Raw genomic sequence first — 14,226 nt, forward strand, 5'->3', positions numbered from 1 at the left:
TTAAATATGAAAAACTCTAAACCGAGTTTAGTGCATTCATTAGTGGCAGCTCTTCTGGCTCAGGAAGCCGGGGATCATGGGTAATATCCATCACTCACATGTTTTTCAGTCCAGTGAGTGGGACCACGCAGTCAGAGCTGCACTCAGCTGCTTCTTCTCTACATGAAAACCACCTCATTGCTCGGACAGGGAGCCCAACAGAATCAGTAACCTCATGTGGCTGCAAGGGGGCGCTGTTACATAGTTTAGCTTTACATTTGGGGAAATTCCCTCAAGATAGAAAACCTGTGGAGGCACAACTAATGTTTTAGAGCTGCATTATTTTGAATGAGTAAAATGAAATATATGATCAACCAACATCACTTTTGATTCATGCTTCCTTCACCTTTTTGCAAATCCATTTCAAATTTTTCAGTACATCTATTTCAAAAAACTAACCTGGAAATCAGATCAGTTAGAGTACACACGATACGGACACAGAAATACTAAGAAACATTCTTTAATTTTTTCCCCTTTCCAAGGAAATATTTAAGGATTTTTAAATGATCTTATACAAAAATGTGTACGTCTCTTTAACGTTCACACCTTTTGCATTAGAACATACTTACAGACATTGTTGCAAATTGACACTGTTACAAAACATTCAACACAAAAAAAGGTAAAGAAAACAATTCTGTACAAAACAACAAGCACCTCATGAAGGGTCAAACTGCCACCAATAATAAATATCACATTATCATTGAGAAGCTTATACATGTCTGATAAAACTGGGCAGTTGACAGAACTTACAACTTTCTTTTTTTTTTTATTTTAAAAGGGGGAAAAGAATATTTTACTGTATTAAAATACTACATAAACCCGACATTGGAAACTACAGGACATGTCAAGTGGTATTTTAGCTTTCAATTCATGAAATGTATTCACAGGGATACAGAGACTAGAGAAAGGTACATCTCCCTCACGTGCACAAACTCACAAAATATAAGACTGAATAGAGGTGATTCGTCGTTAAAACTCATGAATGAATACAAAGTGAACGCTCGGCTGTGGTGGCACTCTGGACTGAGCGGAAGATAAATGAACATTTCTGTATTTAAGCTTTTTAAGATGTGGTTCATTTGTGTGTTTATCCGGAAGAGTTGCCTGCTCCTCTGGTGTAAGATCAAAATATGGCAGCTGTCGTTGTTATGGCTTGTGTTTTCTCTTTTAAGTAGTCCAGTCAAATCAAGATAGGCTGGTGGCTTTGGAACCGTTATCCGCAGCTTCTGAGTGAACAAATGAATTTAGGGCCACTCCCGGTGACTTACGACCTTCCAGGAGAGTGACTCAAGTGCTTAGGAGAAGCCTGAGGAGGAGCCCAGTGCTGGAGCATGGCTGCTCCGCTCCTCACCTCTCGCTACCAGACATCTGGGACGTCAAACAGCGAAGTTGAAGATTCAGCCGCTGTAAAGGAGGGAGATGTTTTCAGATAACAAGAAAAAAAAACATATCTCAGATACATTTATTAACAAGTGCTGTGCAATCTATGTCATTTATCATTCCAACGCTTTGGTTCAGATTAAATATCTATCTGCCAGATTGTCATGAGATAAGGATTCAATTGATGTCTGTATAAAATATTTGGTGACCCCCTGACTTTTCCTGTTACACCACCACCAAACTCTACTGCCAATAAATCTGGTTCAGACATTCAGGATTATTTATAATCATGCTGGTGATCAATTAAAGTTTGATGCTGCCTGAACAAGGCTCCTTTCACATATAAACTGTACCGCAGACATTTTCCAGATCTATTCCTGCCAGCTGCCTCCCCTCTCCTGAACGCTCCGGACATTTTCTAGTTGTTGTGAGTCTGACCAAGACATTCTTCAAATGTGAAACTGTCCAGAAAAGTGTTCATGTCGGAACATGGCTCAATACAGAGTCCCATAACTGTGTTAGGGGAAAACTTTGTGTTTGTATAATTTCACGACCAAGTTATCAAACAATCAAAATATTCTGGTTGTACAAAATTGGCTTGTGCTTTTGTTGGTGAAGGGAAAAATATAAAGGAATAAATAATAAATCTAAATGTAATGATTATGGGGAACAAACATACCTTCAGCCTTCTTTTTCTTTTGACCTTTCCTTGCATTAGCTGCCGGGGCTTGTTGCCAGGTGACCGTCCCCTCAGCATTATTGGCTGGATCGGTGCCCTCAGGATTTCCCTCCTCCTCATCGGGGACAGGACTGAACTCTGCTAAATCGGCTGCATCTCTGCAGGGCACAGCCGCCATGAAGAGGTTTAAAAATCACAGCAAACAGGAACAGAGTAAAACAATCAGCTCTGTTTTCACTTACGTCGTCTTCAGCCACCCCTCTGATGTCTTGCTCTCAACGGCGTCAGCATTTGCCTGTCCACTTGCATCTAGGGAGCACAACAACAACAACTGGTGCATGAGAGCCTGTTTGCAGAAGTCTTATATTAAGATGAGATTGAAAATAAAACCCAAGATGCATCACTGAAATCCCCAAATATGTGTGTGGAAACAATGTCAATCCAGAACACACCGGCTCTGTCTGGTCTGGAGCAGGTGGTCATAAATAAAACTTCAAATTCTGGTTATTCAAAGACGCCTCCCTGCCCTCGTCCTCAGGGGACACTGAATCCCTGCTAAGTACTTTCCTGAGGGTGACCTGCGTGTCTGCAGCAGGAAAGTATATATGCATGCATGTGTTCACACACCATCAGTTTTCATCTTCTTGCTGCCCATGCTATCCGGGTATGAATAGTGACTCCAGCCGTCTGTAATTAGAAGATCTCCGATCCCTGGCTCTCCATGAACCGGACTGATGCTGCGTTTCCGCAAACCCCTGGAATAAAACAATAGAGCAGAGTATAAGTTACCTGCAGGAAATCTAAGGCAACAGGGAAACACACTGAATATTATGCTGAAAATAAATGTCGTCGACAGTTGTGATACATACCTGGAATATCCGAAACCACAAGTAGTGGATGAGGTATAGTGAGGTTTCACCCAGCTGTCGTCGCCCCAGGTTCTGCTGCTTTGCCTGACCTTGTCCTTCTCCTTCCCCTGGATGTACTCGGCATACGTCTGGATCCTGTAACTCTCTGCATAGCGACTGGTGTTCATAGCTGTGGGACAAGAGGAAGTCGATCAGGTTGTTTCATCGTGTTTTCGTGAGGATGGTGCGTGTCCCGTCTGGTGCGGAGGAAGGCCGTCAAAACTCACCGATCTGTACCTGGTCCGTTTGACTGAGGGACACAAACGCCGATGTGTCATCTATCCATGAAACCTGGATGTTCCCTGAGCAGATTGAAGAAAGAGAAAGTGAGTGATAAATTCAGGCTCATCCCTGTTAACAAGCAGAATAAAAAGATTTACCAAAGGCACTAAAGAGCTGGTAGAGGTCACTAGTCTTCCATTCTTTTGGGAAGGTGACGTGGAGGACATGGTCTCTTTTAGGCTGCACTGTAAGAGCAGAAAATACAGTGAAGGGTGAGAGATAACAATGACTGTATGAAAGCTTCGTTAAGTGAATCAAAACAAATGTTGACATTCAATGCTATGAATATTTTACTCACAATCTGGTCCTGTGATGTTGAGGTAGGGAATATCTATTATCCTCATCAAGAAAAGCCTAAAGGACAGGAAGTGGAAATATTAGACACCTCTCTTGAATTTTCACACAGTTCACAAAAATCCATTTGAGCGCATCTCTTACTTGTTGTGGAATGGCTCAATGAGTTTGGATCGAGCTGAGATGTGAGCTTTGGGTGGAGTCAAGAAAGAGCCTGAAAAGAAAGAGTGTTGAGCAGATCAGCTGAGCCATGTGAATTTAGATATATTTATATTGTCAAGCAGGACCAGTGAGATCGTGCGTGTTACCCAGGTAGTTGGCCATGGAGACGAAACAGAGGCCAGTGATGTAGGCGTCATACCCGGCCTCGTGGAGCTGCTCCTGGGCTGTGTCGTAACTGGGGTACCCCTCTGCAGTTTCTGGAACAGGTACGGAGAAGAAAAAAGTGTCAGCAGCATATTATTGCAGGAATAAGTTTTTTAAAAAAAATAAAGTTTTCTCACCAACTTGTGGTGACTTGAAGGGGGTCTCCTTCAGCTGCTTCTCCAGCTCTGCCAGAGACGTGTTAGTGATCAGATCCTGCAACACCACATTTAAAAACTCATGAAAGAAATCTGGATGGATTCACCAGGTCACAATCAAACCAGTTCATTCAAATGGGTTTTAATAAGTTACTTACATCCTGAGCAGTTAAAGATAATTTTGAAAAATGTGAGTTTTAATGTCTACCTTAAAAGGTTGAGTAGAAGCCATCAACTTTGTGTCCATTAGTCTGCAAGTCAACGGGCAGGATAGAAGAACACATTAACAACAATAAAGCAAAGAGCTTTTTACTGTTAAGAGGATACAAAAATGAATTTAGCAGTAGAGCGATGAGTTACCTTGGGAAGACGCACATTGTGACCTCTTTAAAGTCTTGAAGATCCTGCAGAAAGGAGTACTGGTATAAATTATGCATGAATGACATTACTTAGCTTTAAACTGCTATTTTTGTGAAGCAAAAGAGGCTGAAGATTAGGCAGCTGGTAAAAGCTCATTTTAAAATGTCCATCTGGAGTAGGTACCTCTGGAAGAGGGCAGTAGAACTGGTGGATGGTGTGCATCACATCCAAGAGCATGTTGTGGCCAACCACGAGTTTACCCTGTGAATCAGAGGAGAGGGGTCACAGGTACGGTTCACACCAAAGCCAAACATATTTAAAAAGAACTGTCATTCAAAGAGGCGACTCACAGATTTAGAGATGGCGTGGATGACCCTGGAGAATCCAACAGCATCGTTTAGCTCCTCCTGCTCCCTCTCCAGTTTCTGCTGCTCCCTCCTCTTCCTCTCCTCTTCATCTACTCTGCAGACCTGGATGAATCGCTCTTTCTGCAAACCAACAAATTGCAATGCACCATTCTATACAACGCAAATTAAAAACAAAACAGGAGGCGAGACCATTTTAATTAAGAAATGATTTAACCTTTTCGGTTTCCACGGTTTCCACATGAAGCCCCTTGGGAAACCTGCGAGAGCGAGAATAACGTTAATCTACGACAAACACACACACACATCAACAACAGTGAATAGGTTTGTGAGACTCACTTCCAGTTCAGGGTCTGGTATATCAGCTTTCTCTGAAACCTGGCAAGGAAATATAAATATAGTGAGCAGGGATTCAAATACAAACTGAACATGGTAAATACAAACAGCGTAGATGGGGCATTTTGAGAGAAGCTGTCGTTTACCCTGTGCATGGCTCCAAGTTAACGGACTTCTCTGAGTTGGTGAAGAGGGCCTCAACTTTCTCTCTGGAAAAATGAAGCGGAAACAATCAAAACATAATTTTGCTGCATTTGTTTTGAAGGTTTGGAATTAGTAAATTTAATATACTCGTTTGTAATCACATTTTTGAGTCACTGTCACTGCAGTGGCTTTGTAAAAACAGGAGTCTTAATGTTCTTTCATATACTAAGGAATACTACTACTGAGGAATTCTGGGGCATTGTTTCTGGGTCGTGCTCATTTTACCCCCAAGGAAAGAAAAACAGGTCATTTAATCTAGGTCCTCAGTGTGAAACAGGAGCCACCACATGGCCTGAAGTGAAGACGTTTCACTCACACCTGAAATCTGGGCTGCACCACATGTGCCGTAACACTTACACCACCCTGTTGATGAAGTCTTTATGTTCATCAGGTACATGTGCGGGGCCTTTGGAGGACGATGGGGAGATGTAGGACGGTGTCCCGAGGCCATTAGCGTGTTGATTCCTCCTGTCCTCTGTCTGCTCCCTCAGCTGGGCTTCCTCCTCTTGGTTTAAGTATGGGATTCCTTTGAAAATCACAAAGATCTGAATTTTACTTCTGTGTGCATGACTTTCTGTAGTTGCTCTACACAAACTGTTTCTTTTATTATTGCATTTATCACATTAAAACATTTTGATTCAGTGATGTGGCACGTCTTCAACAACATTTGCAACATGGGGAAAAGGTAGATACAAGTAAATCAGAGAATCAATGATCTTGCAGGCTCTGCTAAGAAGCAAAACAAACAAGGAGGAGGACCGTGTTCGGTTGTACAGCGAAAAAAACAACTATGGATTAAGTCATGGCTGAGAGGGCTTACACATTTTGAAGCACAAGCTTGAGGTGAATTGGAAATGTAGTGTGTGTGTGTATAATTTATGTCCGACTCAATCTGTAGCATTGACATTATTTTGTAAACCTCTCACACTTTGGGATTTGGTTTGAAAGTGGTCTGATAATCAACACTTAGCATGAATGAACCACAAATGAACATGATTTTAATTTGAAATGGTTTGATATCGAAACCCATGAAGAAACAGACCAAGCATTCACTAACAGTTTATGTAGTTACGTAGATCCTTTTGATAAATCAGTTAGTGGTCAGATAATGGGAATAGATGCCCAGCACTAAGCATCATGAAACAAAAAGTACATTTCACTGTCATTCTGTGCTGCACTCACCATGACAGAACACCTTGTTGAAGTCAAATCCCTGACTGGCCAGAAAGTCGATGCTGGAACTCTGGAAAAGAAAACAACCGACACTGAAATAAGATTTTCAAGGCCGACCAAGCAGGAACGGATATAAACCATCTTGCTGTTTCAACAGTGACTTACTTGACAGATGAACTTTATGTCGGGGGACGTCCTGTTGAATGGTTTCGGGAATACATAGAAATTAAAAGGCTTTATGATATACCTAGAGAGAAGAGATGAGAGGAAACAGAGGTAAAAAGCTGGGATCACTTCCATCATTAGAACTTAGTAGACAAATATCTTTGCAAATACTTAAAAATAAAATGTGGGATAACTCAATGCTCTGAGGCATTGGCCCACGTGACACTCCTGCATTGATAAATCCAGGAGAAGGAACAAGGAGTAATTGTTTATTTTGTCCAGTTAATGAGTCTAAAATTGTCCCAGAAAGGATTCTCCATGAGTTGGGCTCATTTCAGTACTTACGAAGCAAAATTTTTCTGATGTCACGAATAAGATTTAAATATGAGCAGCTGACTGTCGGGAGTCCTTTGGGAGAAAGTACTTCAAATTTGTCCAAGAAACCACAGTCAGATTTAAAATTCTGCAATTGATCGGCAGATATCACTCACTTTGACTTGGCTTGGTCGTACTTGAATGTACATAATCCAAACTGGAACAGCAGGAAGTCCATGGAGTGCTGGTGGAAATAAAAAAAAGAAAAGAAGTTTAATTAGATAAACAAACAGACCGCCACCAAACTGTGGAGGGATGCACAGGATCTGTGTGCAGGAGACTCAGCCTCCTCCTCCTAATGTGGACACTTGTCCCTGTCCCCTCTCCCTGAGTTCATTTGTCCTAGTGTGGTGTGATCTGTTCTTTCCAGGTCTTCATGTAGAGTGGACATCCTATCTGCACCTGGACGTTTCTTGATCATAGGCCATGTTCAGACCTGTCTAGATCCGACAGCATTAAGGATGTGTGTTTACACCTGAAATGAAAATACTTCCTCCAATCTCACTTCCCTGCTCTATATGCAAATAATCACACCCATCATTTCCGTGTTGCCAAAACAGTGAGCGAGAGAGAGAGAGGAGTCAGGAGCAGTATATGAACGTTCTGCAGCTGTGCTATGAAGAAAGATTTTAACAATGTATGTGTTGATGTTGTGATGGTGAAACAAATCAACGCATGAACTCTGAGAACCGTAACAACATGTTTCGTTCATTGTTAAACTGTGGGTCAGAGGATGTCAGCTGAGGTGCTGCTCCTTCATATGTGGCCTGGGACGCATTTGCATTCACACATTGTAAAAAAATTAAAATAAAAAAAGAACCTGACCACATGAGCCATGGACCAACTCTGAATCTGATTTAGTGATTACCTCTCAGGTCACATCTGGGTGCGTTCAGACCTGTACTTAACACTTGTAATGGGATAACACGGGATGGATATCCGTGTAACACCAACCACAAAGTAGCTCCCTTCCTCTGGTGCTCCTCCTGGGGTTAATCTATAAAAAGTTTTCTCTGGAGGTATTGAGAGTTGAGGGTCCCTGTGAACAGGGTGATGCATGCTGCACACTTGAACTGCACCTGTGACTTGTGGGAATGAAACTGAGCAGACATCACCACCATCATCATCATCATCATCCAGCTCTGCTGACCTTTTTGAGCTTGGTGTACCGCTCCTCCGGCGTGTCCAGTCCGTTGGTCAGTGCACTGACATTGGGACCGTCGCTTATCCCTGAAAAACACAAGTCGCACATGTCACATTTCGCGGTTTCAACCGTCACGTCCATCGGCGAACCGAGCTCCGCGACGCTTACCTGAAAACTCTCCATCGATGGCGAGAAAGTCCGCCTCCTCTATGGCGCTGTACACCGTCTTCAAACACCCCTTGTAGTCTGCGGAGAAGTGAAAAAAATCACAGCGGGGTTAAATGTCGCCGAGATGCGGACATCGTGCTTAACCCGCAGAGCAGCAACACAGACATCCCCCCCACCGCAGCTCGCTAGCCCGTTAGCTAGCCCGTTAGCTTAGCTAGCTAGCTAAAAGAAGCCGCGCAGAGCCGTCGCCTCTGCGGGAACACGACATGCCGCTGCCGGCGGTGATCATTTCCACCGTGTCTAAGACAAACCGAATAAACCCCGAGAGGGACACGTGTCCGTCTACTCACTCTTCCGTGTCAGCTCCATCCTGCACAATGACTGAACCCGGCTGACAGCTAACGCTAAAGTTAGCCTCCGTCCACTGGCTTTTAATGGACTCACAAACACTTCCGGGCCGCAGCCGCCACCGAGAGGCTCCGTGTATTTATACAAAGTGCACGATGGTTGTACCGCGTTCAAAAAAACAGTTGATCTAAAATCAGTTATTCAATGTTAAATAAAATAGTTTAAAATCAGTTATTCAATGTTAAATAAATTAGTTTAAAATCAGTTATTCAATGTTAAATAAATTAGTTTAAAATCAGTTATTTAATGTTAAATAAATTAGTTTAAAATCAGTTATTCAATGTTAAATAAATTAGTTTAAAATCAGTTATTCAATGTTAAATAAATTAGTTTAAAATCAGTTATTTAATGTTAAATAAAATAGTTTAAAATCAGTTATTCAATGCTAGTAAAATGATTTACTCCCGATTGTAAATTATTAATTGATTATTTAAGATGTCATTTATTAACATTGCATCATAAAATAGGTTATTTTATATTTAAATTGTTTTTTTTTTGTTTTTTTTTTCAATTTCCCAAAATGCAGATTTAATGTGAAATTGTGCAGAGAAACTAAAGAATGATGGTCACAAATAGAAATCCAGGAAAATGGTTTGAGACTAAAATAGAAATATTAATACAGTGATTTGTTCATTGCCTTTGCTTTTCTTCAGGAGGACACGAACGTATTTGTTGTGTTGCATGCACAAGAGCTGGAACGTGTTTATTTCAGAGTTTAAATTCAAGATGCGGTGGAAAATGTCTCTGAGTCATTCTGGCGGTGCAACTTGGTTTTAACTGAGACTGAGCAGTTCATGCAATTATTATCTACTCTTTGAATTGAGGGATGAATATTAAAAAAAACAAGTCTCTGTTGGGGGAAAATGTCTTCACAGTGAAAAAGGGGATGATGTGTTCTCTCCATTGAAATGCAAAGATGACATTTCCAAAAAAAAAAAAGTTTCTACAAGACAGGATTTCTCTTTAATGTAGAAGAAAAGCAGACTTCATCTTTTAATGTTTTCTCCAGGGATGTAAAACTGTAGAATTGTATATTTTTTGACGCAACCTTAACAAATATAGAAATCAGGTTTTCAAGCACACAACAGAGATCTTCATTATCTTACTGTCAGATATAGTTGTTTATTATTAATATTCAAAGAGTTGTGCCGTTTCCTCACTATAATCTTATGATATTATACATTCACTTATAGGTTCTTCTTCTTTTCTTTTCTTCTTCTTCTTATGTATTTCTCTAATTATACAAATTGCATCTAAGATCAAAGTCCTGATATTAAGAAAAGAAAGAAAGATGAACCAAACATTAGGCTGATGAGCAACTGATGTACAGGTTGATGTTTATTCTCCAAGAAACAAAGAAACAGGTAACTGTGGCTCATCACATGGGTCATCAGCTGGGCACCTCCAGTCAAAGAGATGTTTTGCTCCTTTAACCTCAATCTATCTCTGGGTGGCTGGGGAGTACCCCCCCATGCTGTTTCCTCAGCTTCCTCCTCAGCCACAGCCCTTTGCAGCCTCCTCACTCAGATCTATTGTGGCTTTTTGATTTCTTCAGGTACTCTGGCTTCCTCCCTCAGTCCACAGACATGCATTCTGGGGTTTTGACCGGAGGTTTGAACGTGAGAGTGAACGGTTGTTTGTATGTTGTTCCCTGTGATGCACATGCGATCTGTCCAGGATTTACCCTGCCTCTCGCTTAGGCTCGGATCGGCTCCAGCTTCCCCTGTGGCCCTCAAAGAACAGATGGGTGGATGAATGATGCTTTGCCCCTGTGACACCCATGCTGATGAAGCCCCGGCACCCACCTCCACTATAGGAGAATGAAAGCCCTCCAGCCAACCTCCTTACATGTGAGTGCTGACTGCTAAATCAGCATATAGGACGGACTCTTATAGGACTGCTATAGGACGCTCTTGGCAGCAATGGATAACATCACACACGTGGGGCCGGAGTCATGTAGAGGTTATTTCCCTGGGGAACTGGAGCTGCAACTGGAGCTGCCTTGTTTACTCCCAAATTTCACCTTTTCCTGGGTGTGAGACGTCCTGCTGAAACTCTCAGGCCTGTGCAGACCTGGTGAAGCGGGTGAGGGGCTTGGCTTACGACAAAGGTCGACTCTATCTCCAACATGTCTCAATCACTTGAGCCAGTTTTCTTGGCATGACGTCAATTCACCATCTGCAGTGCTCCTGGGACAACGTTGTCCTACGTCCTGACAGAATGTGCTGGAGACAAGAGGTGATGGCTAAGGGAGCGGCTTCTTTTTTGCCAAACCACCAGTGGAGGTTTGAAGTATGTTGCTCTGTTTAGGAAACTGAATCTCGCCCGTGGTTCCATCCTACATTGTCCAGTCATATACGTTTTCGAGGTCCTGCCACACAACATGCCCTCTGGTACTCTATCACTGTTATCAAATCATTTTCAAATGTTTTACATATATTGAAAATCTTTGCACACAAGCCAAAACTCCCGAACGTTCTGATTTTGCAGGAGTTCTTCTCCTTCAGAACGACTACTGCGATAACTCTGGGATGAGTTCATGTTTCCCTGCTGCTCCAATGAGGTTCCGCAGGGTTTTTATGGAATTCAGGGCACTGGAAGAGTTGATGCTGCTCTAGATTTCCTGATCATACCTCTGTGGAAGTAGAAATAGATCAGGCTGACAAATTAAACGCTAACACAACAGACAGGGCAAATTAACCGGATTTAATTAAATGTGCTTGATGAGTGGGAGACAGCGTGTGTGGTTGTGTTAAAGTGCATTGAACCTCAACGGAATCACAATGGATCTATTATTATTATTATTATTTTTGACTGACCTTTACGCTGTCATTTCTGATTTACTGCTCTTCTCCCACACACTTTGCAGCAGAACGTTGAAAACCCTGTGATTACTCAAACTTTGATTTGACGTTATGGGGCTTTAATGTCCGTCACAGCTGTGAGCAGAAATGTCACCTCCAACTGCTGAGCTAAACGTGAACATTTCTGAGAAAAAACGTATGCATATATACACAATATATATATATACACACTCTGAAAGGTTTTCTTCCCCATTATTTTCACCTGCAGACATCTGTGAGCTGTTGTGGTCAGTGAGTAAGTGATGACATATTTGCTCTCGCTTGACTCAACCTGCTTCATATAAATCTCAGCGAAGCTGGACGTGTGAAATCTCTTTTTTTCTATGTTGAGCAGTAAAATTTAAAATATTGATAAAATAATAAATGACTACACAAAATACAATTTTTACCACACAGGAAATCTTTTATTTTACAGAACGAACAGTGCAGAGAATATTTGTATTGATGTTAATAGTTACTATGTGGTTTTAATTGTGTTTACTTTACACGTATGCTTATTTATAACAAAGTCTATGGTTAAACTGTAAAATATCAAGCCTCAGTTACATTTCTTTGTCACAATGGTCTTGAGTACACTGAACTAGTTTTTCGTCTCTGTAATTTCTCCTGTTCATACTAGCACATAAATTTCTGAGCTAAAAGTTATTTTGAATATAAGTATAGTTATTTTAAATGAGACTTTTCTGTGTCACGAACTCGGCATGAAAACACTTTCCGAGGAAATACAAAGTGAATTTCACATTACAAACACTACATCTGGAAGTCACCCACTTAGCCGAGTTTGCTGAAGCCTCATATTAACTTCAGCTAAGTTGTGAAAGTATTTGTTTTATGCAGAATGAGAACTGTGGATTTTGTCAAATAGTCAAATAACCACTATCGCTTCTCTGTTCCAGGATACATAGTCACAGATCATGTAGCTTGGTCACATTACTGTCCCCAGCTCAGGGTTGTCAGCATGTTGCCAAAGGATCTGAAGATATCCAGTCAAGAATTAAACAGAATTATCCGAAAAAGTTTTAAACGCATTTGAATTTCACCAGCGATGAGCCAGATTTCCAAACACGTGAAAGGACCCTTTAACGTGACATCAGGGCGATGGGGAGATGAAACCATGTGATGACGAGTGACACACAATAAACATCCTCATGAACTGATGCAGTCTCGTGGCAGCATTCGAACCTTGACGATGAAACAACACCAACTTTGACATTTCTAAATTAAGGCCAGTGCCTCTACAGTATATATGAGCACATAATATGTCAAGTAACATCATGTGTGTTTTGTAGTTGCCAACATTAACTTATCAAACTCCCGGCAGGATTAACCCACTGAGGGGCCTCGGGGCAAAACTAAGCTTTGTGCAGAGTGTGTGTATCCTCACATCTGTCACTCACTGTCAATGTATATTGACGGCTTCAACGTATTTTCCTTCGAGTCCCACATCCAACCAGCCTTTGCTGTGATGGAATATTAATTCGCCCCATGTTTGAGGTGTGTGACAAACAGTCCCACTACAGAGACATATAGATAAGGATGTAAGATTTGTTTCTTATCGCAATTAAAAATGTCCTTAACACTGAAGATTAGTCAAGTTACTACAAATCTGCTGATACAGTGAACCACAGTGTCCAGAGCTCTGCTTTTTTGTCTTAATTGGCATATTCTGATCAAAATACCCAAAATTCGATCGATAGGTTGCTCAACAGGATGAGTACTTTAGAAAATAGATGAGTTGAAATTTTGTATTGACGTTTTTGGAACGTGCAACACTTCAGCCAGAATTTTTTTTTTTATGTGGACTTGTTTGAACAAGCAACTGAAAGCATATCACCTACACCGGGATAGTAGAATTCACTCAAATCTACATTCAAGTCTTTAAATCAAATAATACAGTTTCTGTCTCCATCAATGTGATGTGATCGATAGAGAAATCTAATGTGAGAAACATCAATTTAAAATACTTCAGACATCCCATCATCAAGCTATTCTTCCCCTGCTGCCTGTTTCTATTTGCTGCAGCGCAACAACTTTTATCAGGAAAGACAGGATTTCTTTCCAGTTTATCTCTTTTGGCTTTTACTGTACATTTATTTGACAACTGTAGTTACTTGTGAGATTTAAATTGGATATAAAAACATGTTGCATTGCATTGTTAAAGATTAAAACAGATGTTGCAACCATTTTTTGATTTCTGACAGATTCTGACTGAGTTGTCAGCTGTTTCACCCGAACATTTCCTCTCAGAATTCAGAGTCAAAGGCGCTTACTTGAAAAACCTGCGCTTGAATGTACAACTTTTACTTGTCATGAAGGATCTGGATTCTTCTGTCATGTCCAACAAATTGAATCAATTACTCTCTCACTCACCCAATTAGAGATTTGTTCCTATATTCTTTGATATGACTTGATAATTACTGATGATAACCCACTTTTACAGCCGCACTGTGGTTTTAAAAAATATATTTAAAAAAAACATCCCTAAACTTCTTCAATGGTCTTTTTAGTTTTTAAGAGATTCTCGAACCTACTTGTTCAGTCTTCACATCATTGTGTCTCTT

The 14,226-nt window shown here is 41.0% G+C and overlaps 1 protein-coding gene across 1 annotated transcript; it reads right to left on the reverse strand.

Moving 5' to 3' along the window:
• Positions 1 to 483: 483 nt before the first annotated feature.
• On the reverse strand, positions 484 to 8,901 carry parn (poly(A)-specific ribonuclease (deadenylation nuclease)). Its single transcript, XM_020103159.2, has 25 exons — positions 8,744 to 8,901; positions 8,394 to 8,471; positions 8,232 to 8,311; positions 7,198 to 7,265; positions 6,707 to 6,788; positions 6,551 to 6,611; positions 5,726 to 5,894; positions 5,311 to 5,373; positions 5,168 to 5,206; positions 5,046 to 5,088; positions 4,814 to 4,951; positions 4,647 to 4,724; positions 4,464 to 4,507; positions 4,312 to 4,354; positions 4,086 to 4,161; positions 3,891 to 4,001; positions 3,727 to 3,796; positions 3,587 to 3,642; positions 3,387 to 3,473; positions 3,234 to 3,308; positions 2,968 to 3,136; positions 2,726 to 2,853; positions 2,341 to 2,407; positions 2,099 to 2,256; positions 484 to 1,443 (listed from the first exon to the last, which is right to left on the reverse strand). Exons 1-25 carry the CDS (start codon positions 8,760 to 8,762, stop codon positions 1,397 to 1,399), a joined length of 2,049 nt encoding a protein of 682 aa, XP_019958718.1. The 5' UTR covers positions 8,763 to 8,901; the 3' UTR covers positions 484 to 1,396.
• Between the last annotated feature and the right edge of the window lie 5,325 nt (positions 8,902 to 14,226).

This window comes from Paralichthys olivaceus, chromosome 8, assembly GCF_024713975.1.
Source record: "Paralichthys olivaceus isolate ysfri-2021 chromosome 8, ASM2471397v2, whole genome shotgun sequence".
Classification (NCBI taxonomy): domain Eukaryota; kingdom Metazoa; phylum Chordata; class Actinopteri; order Pleuronectiformes; family Paralichthyidae; genus Paralichthys; species Paralichthys olivaceus.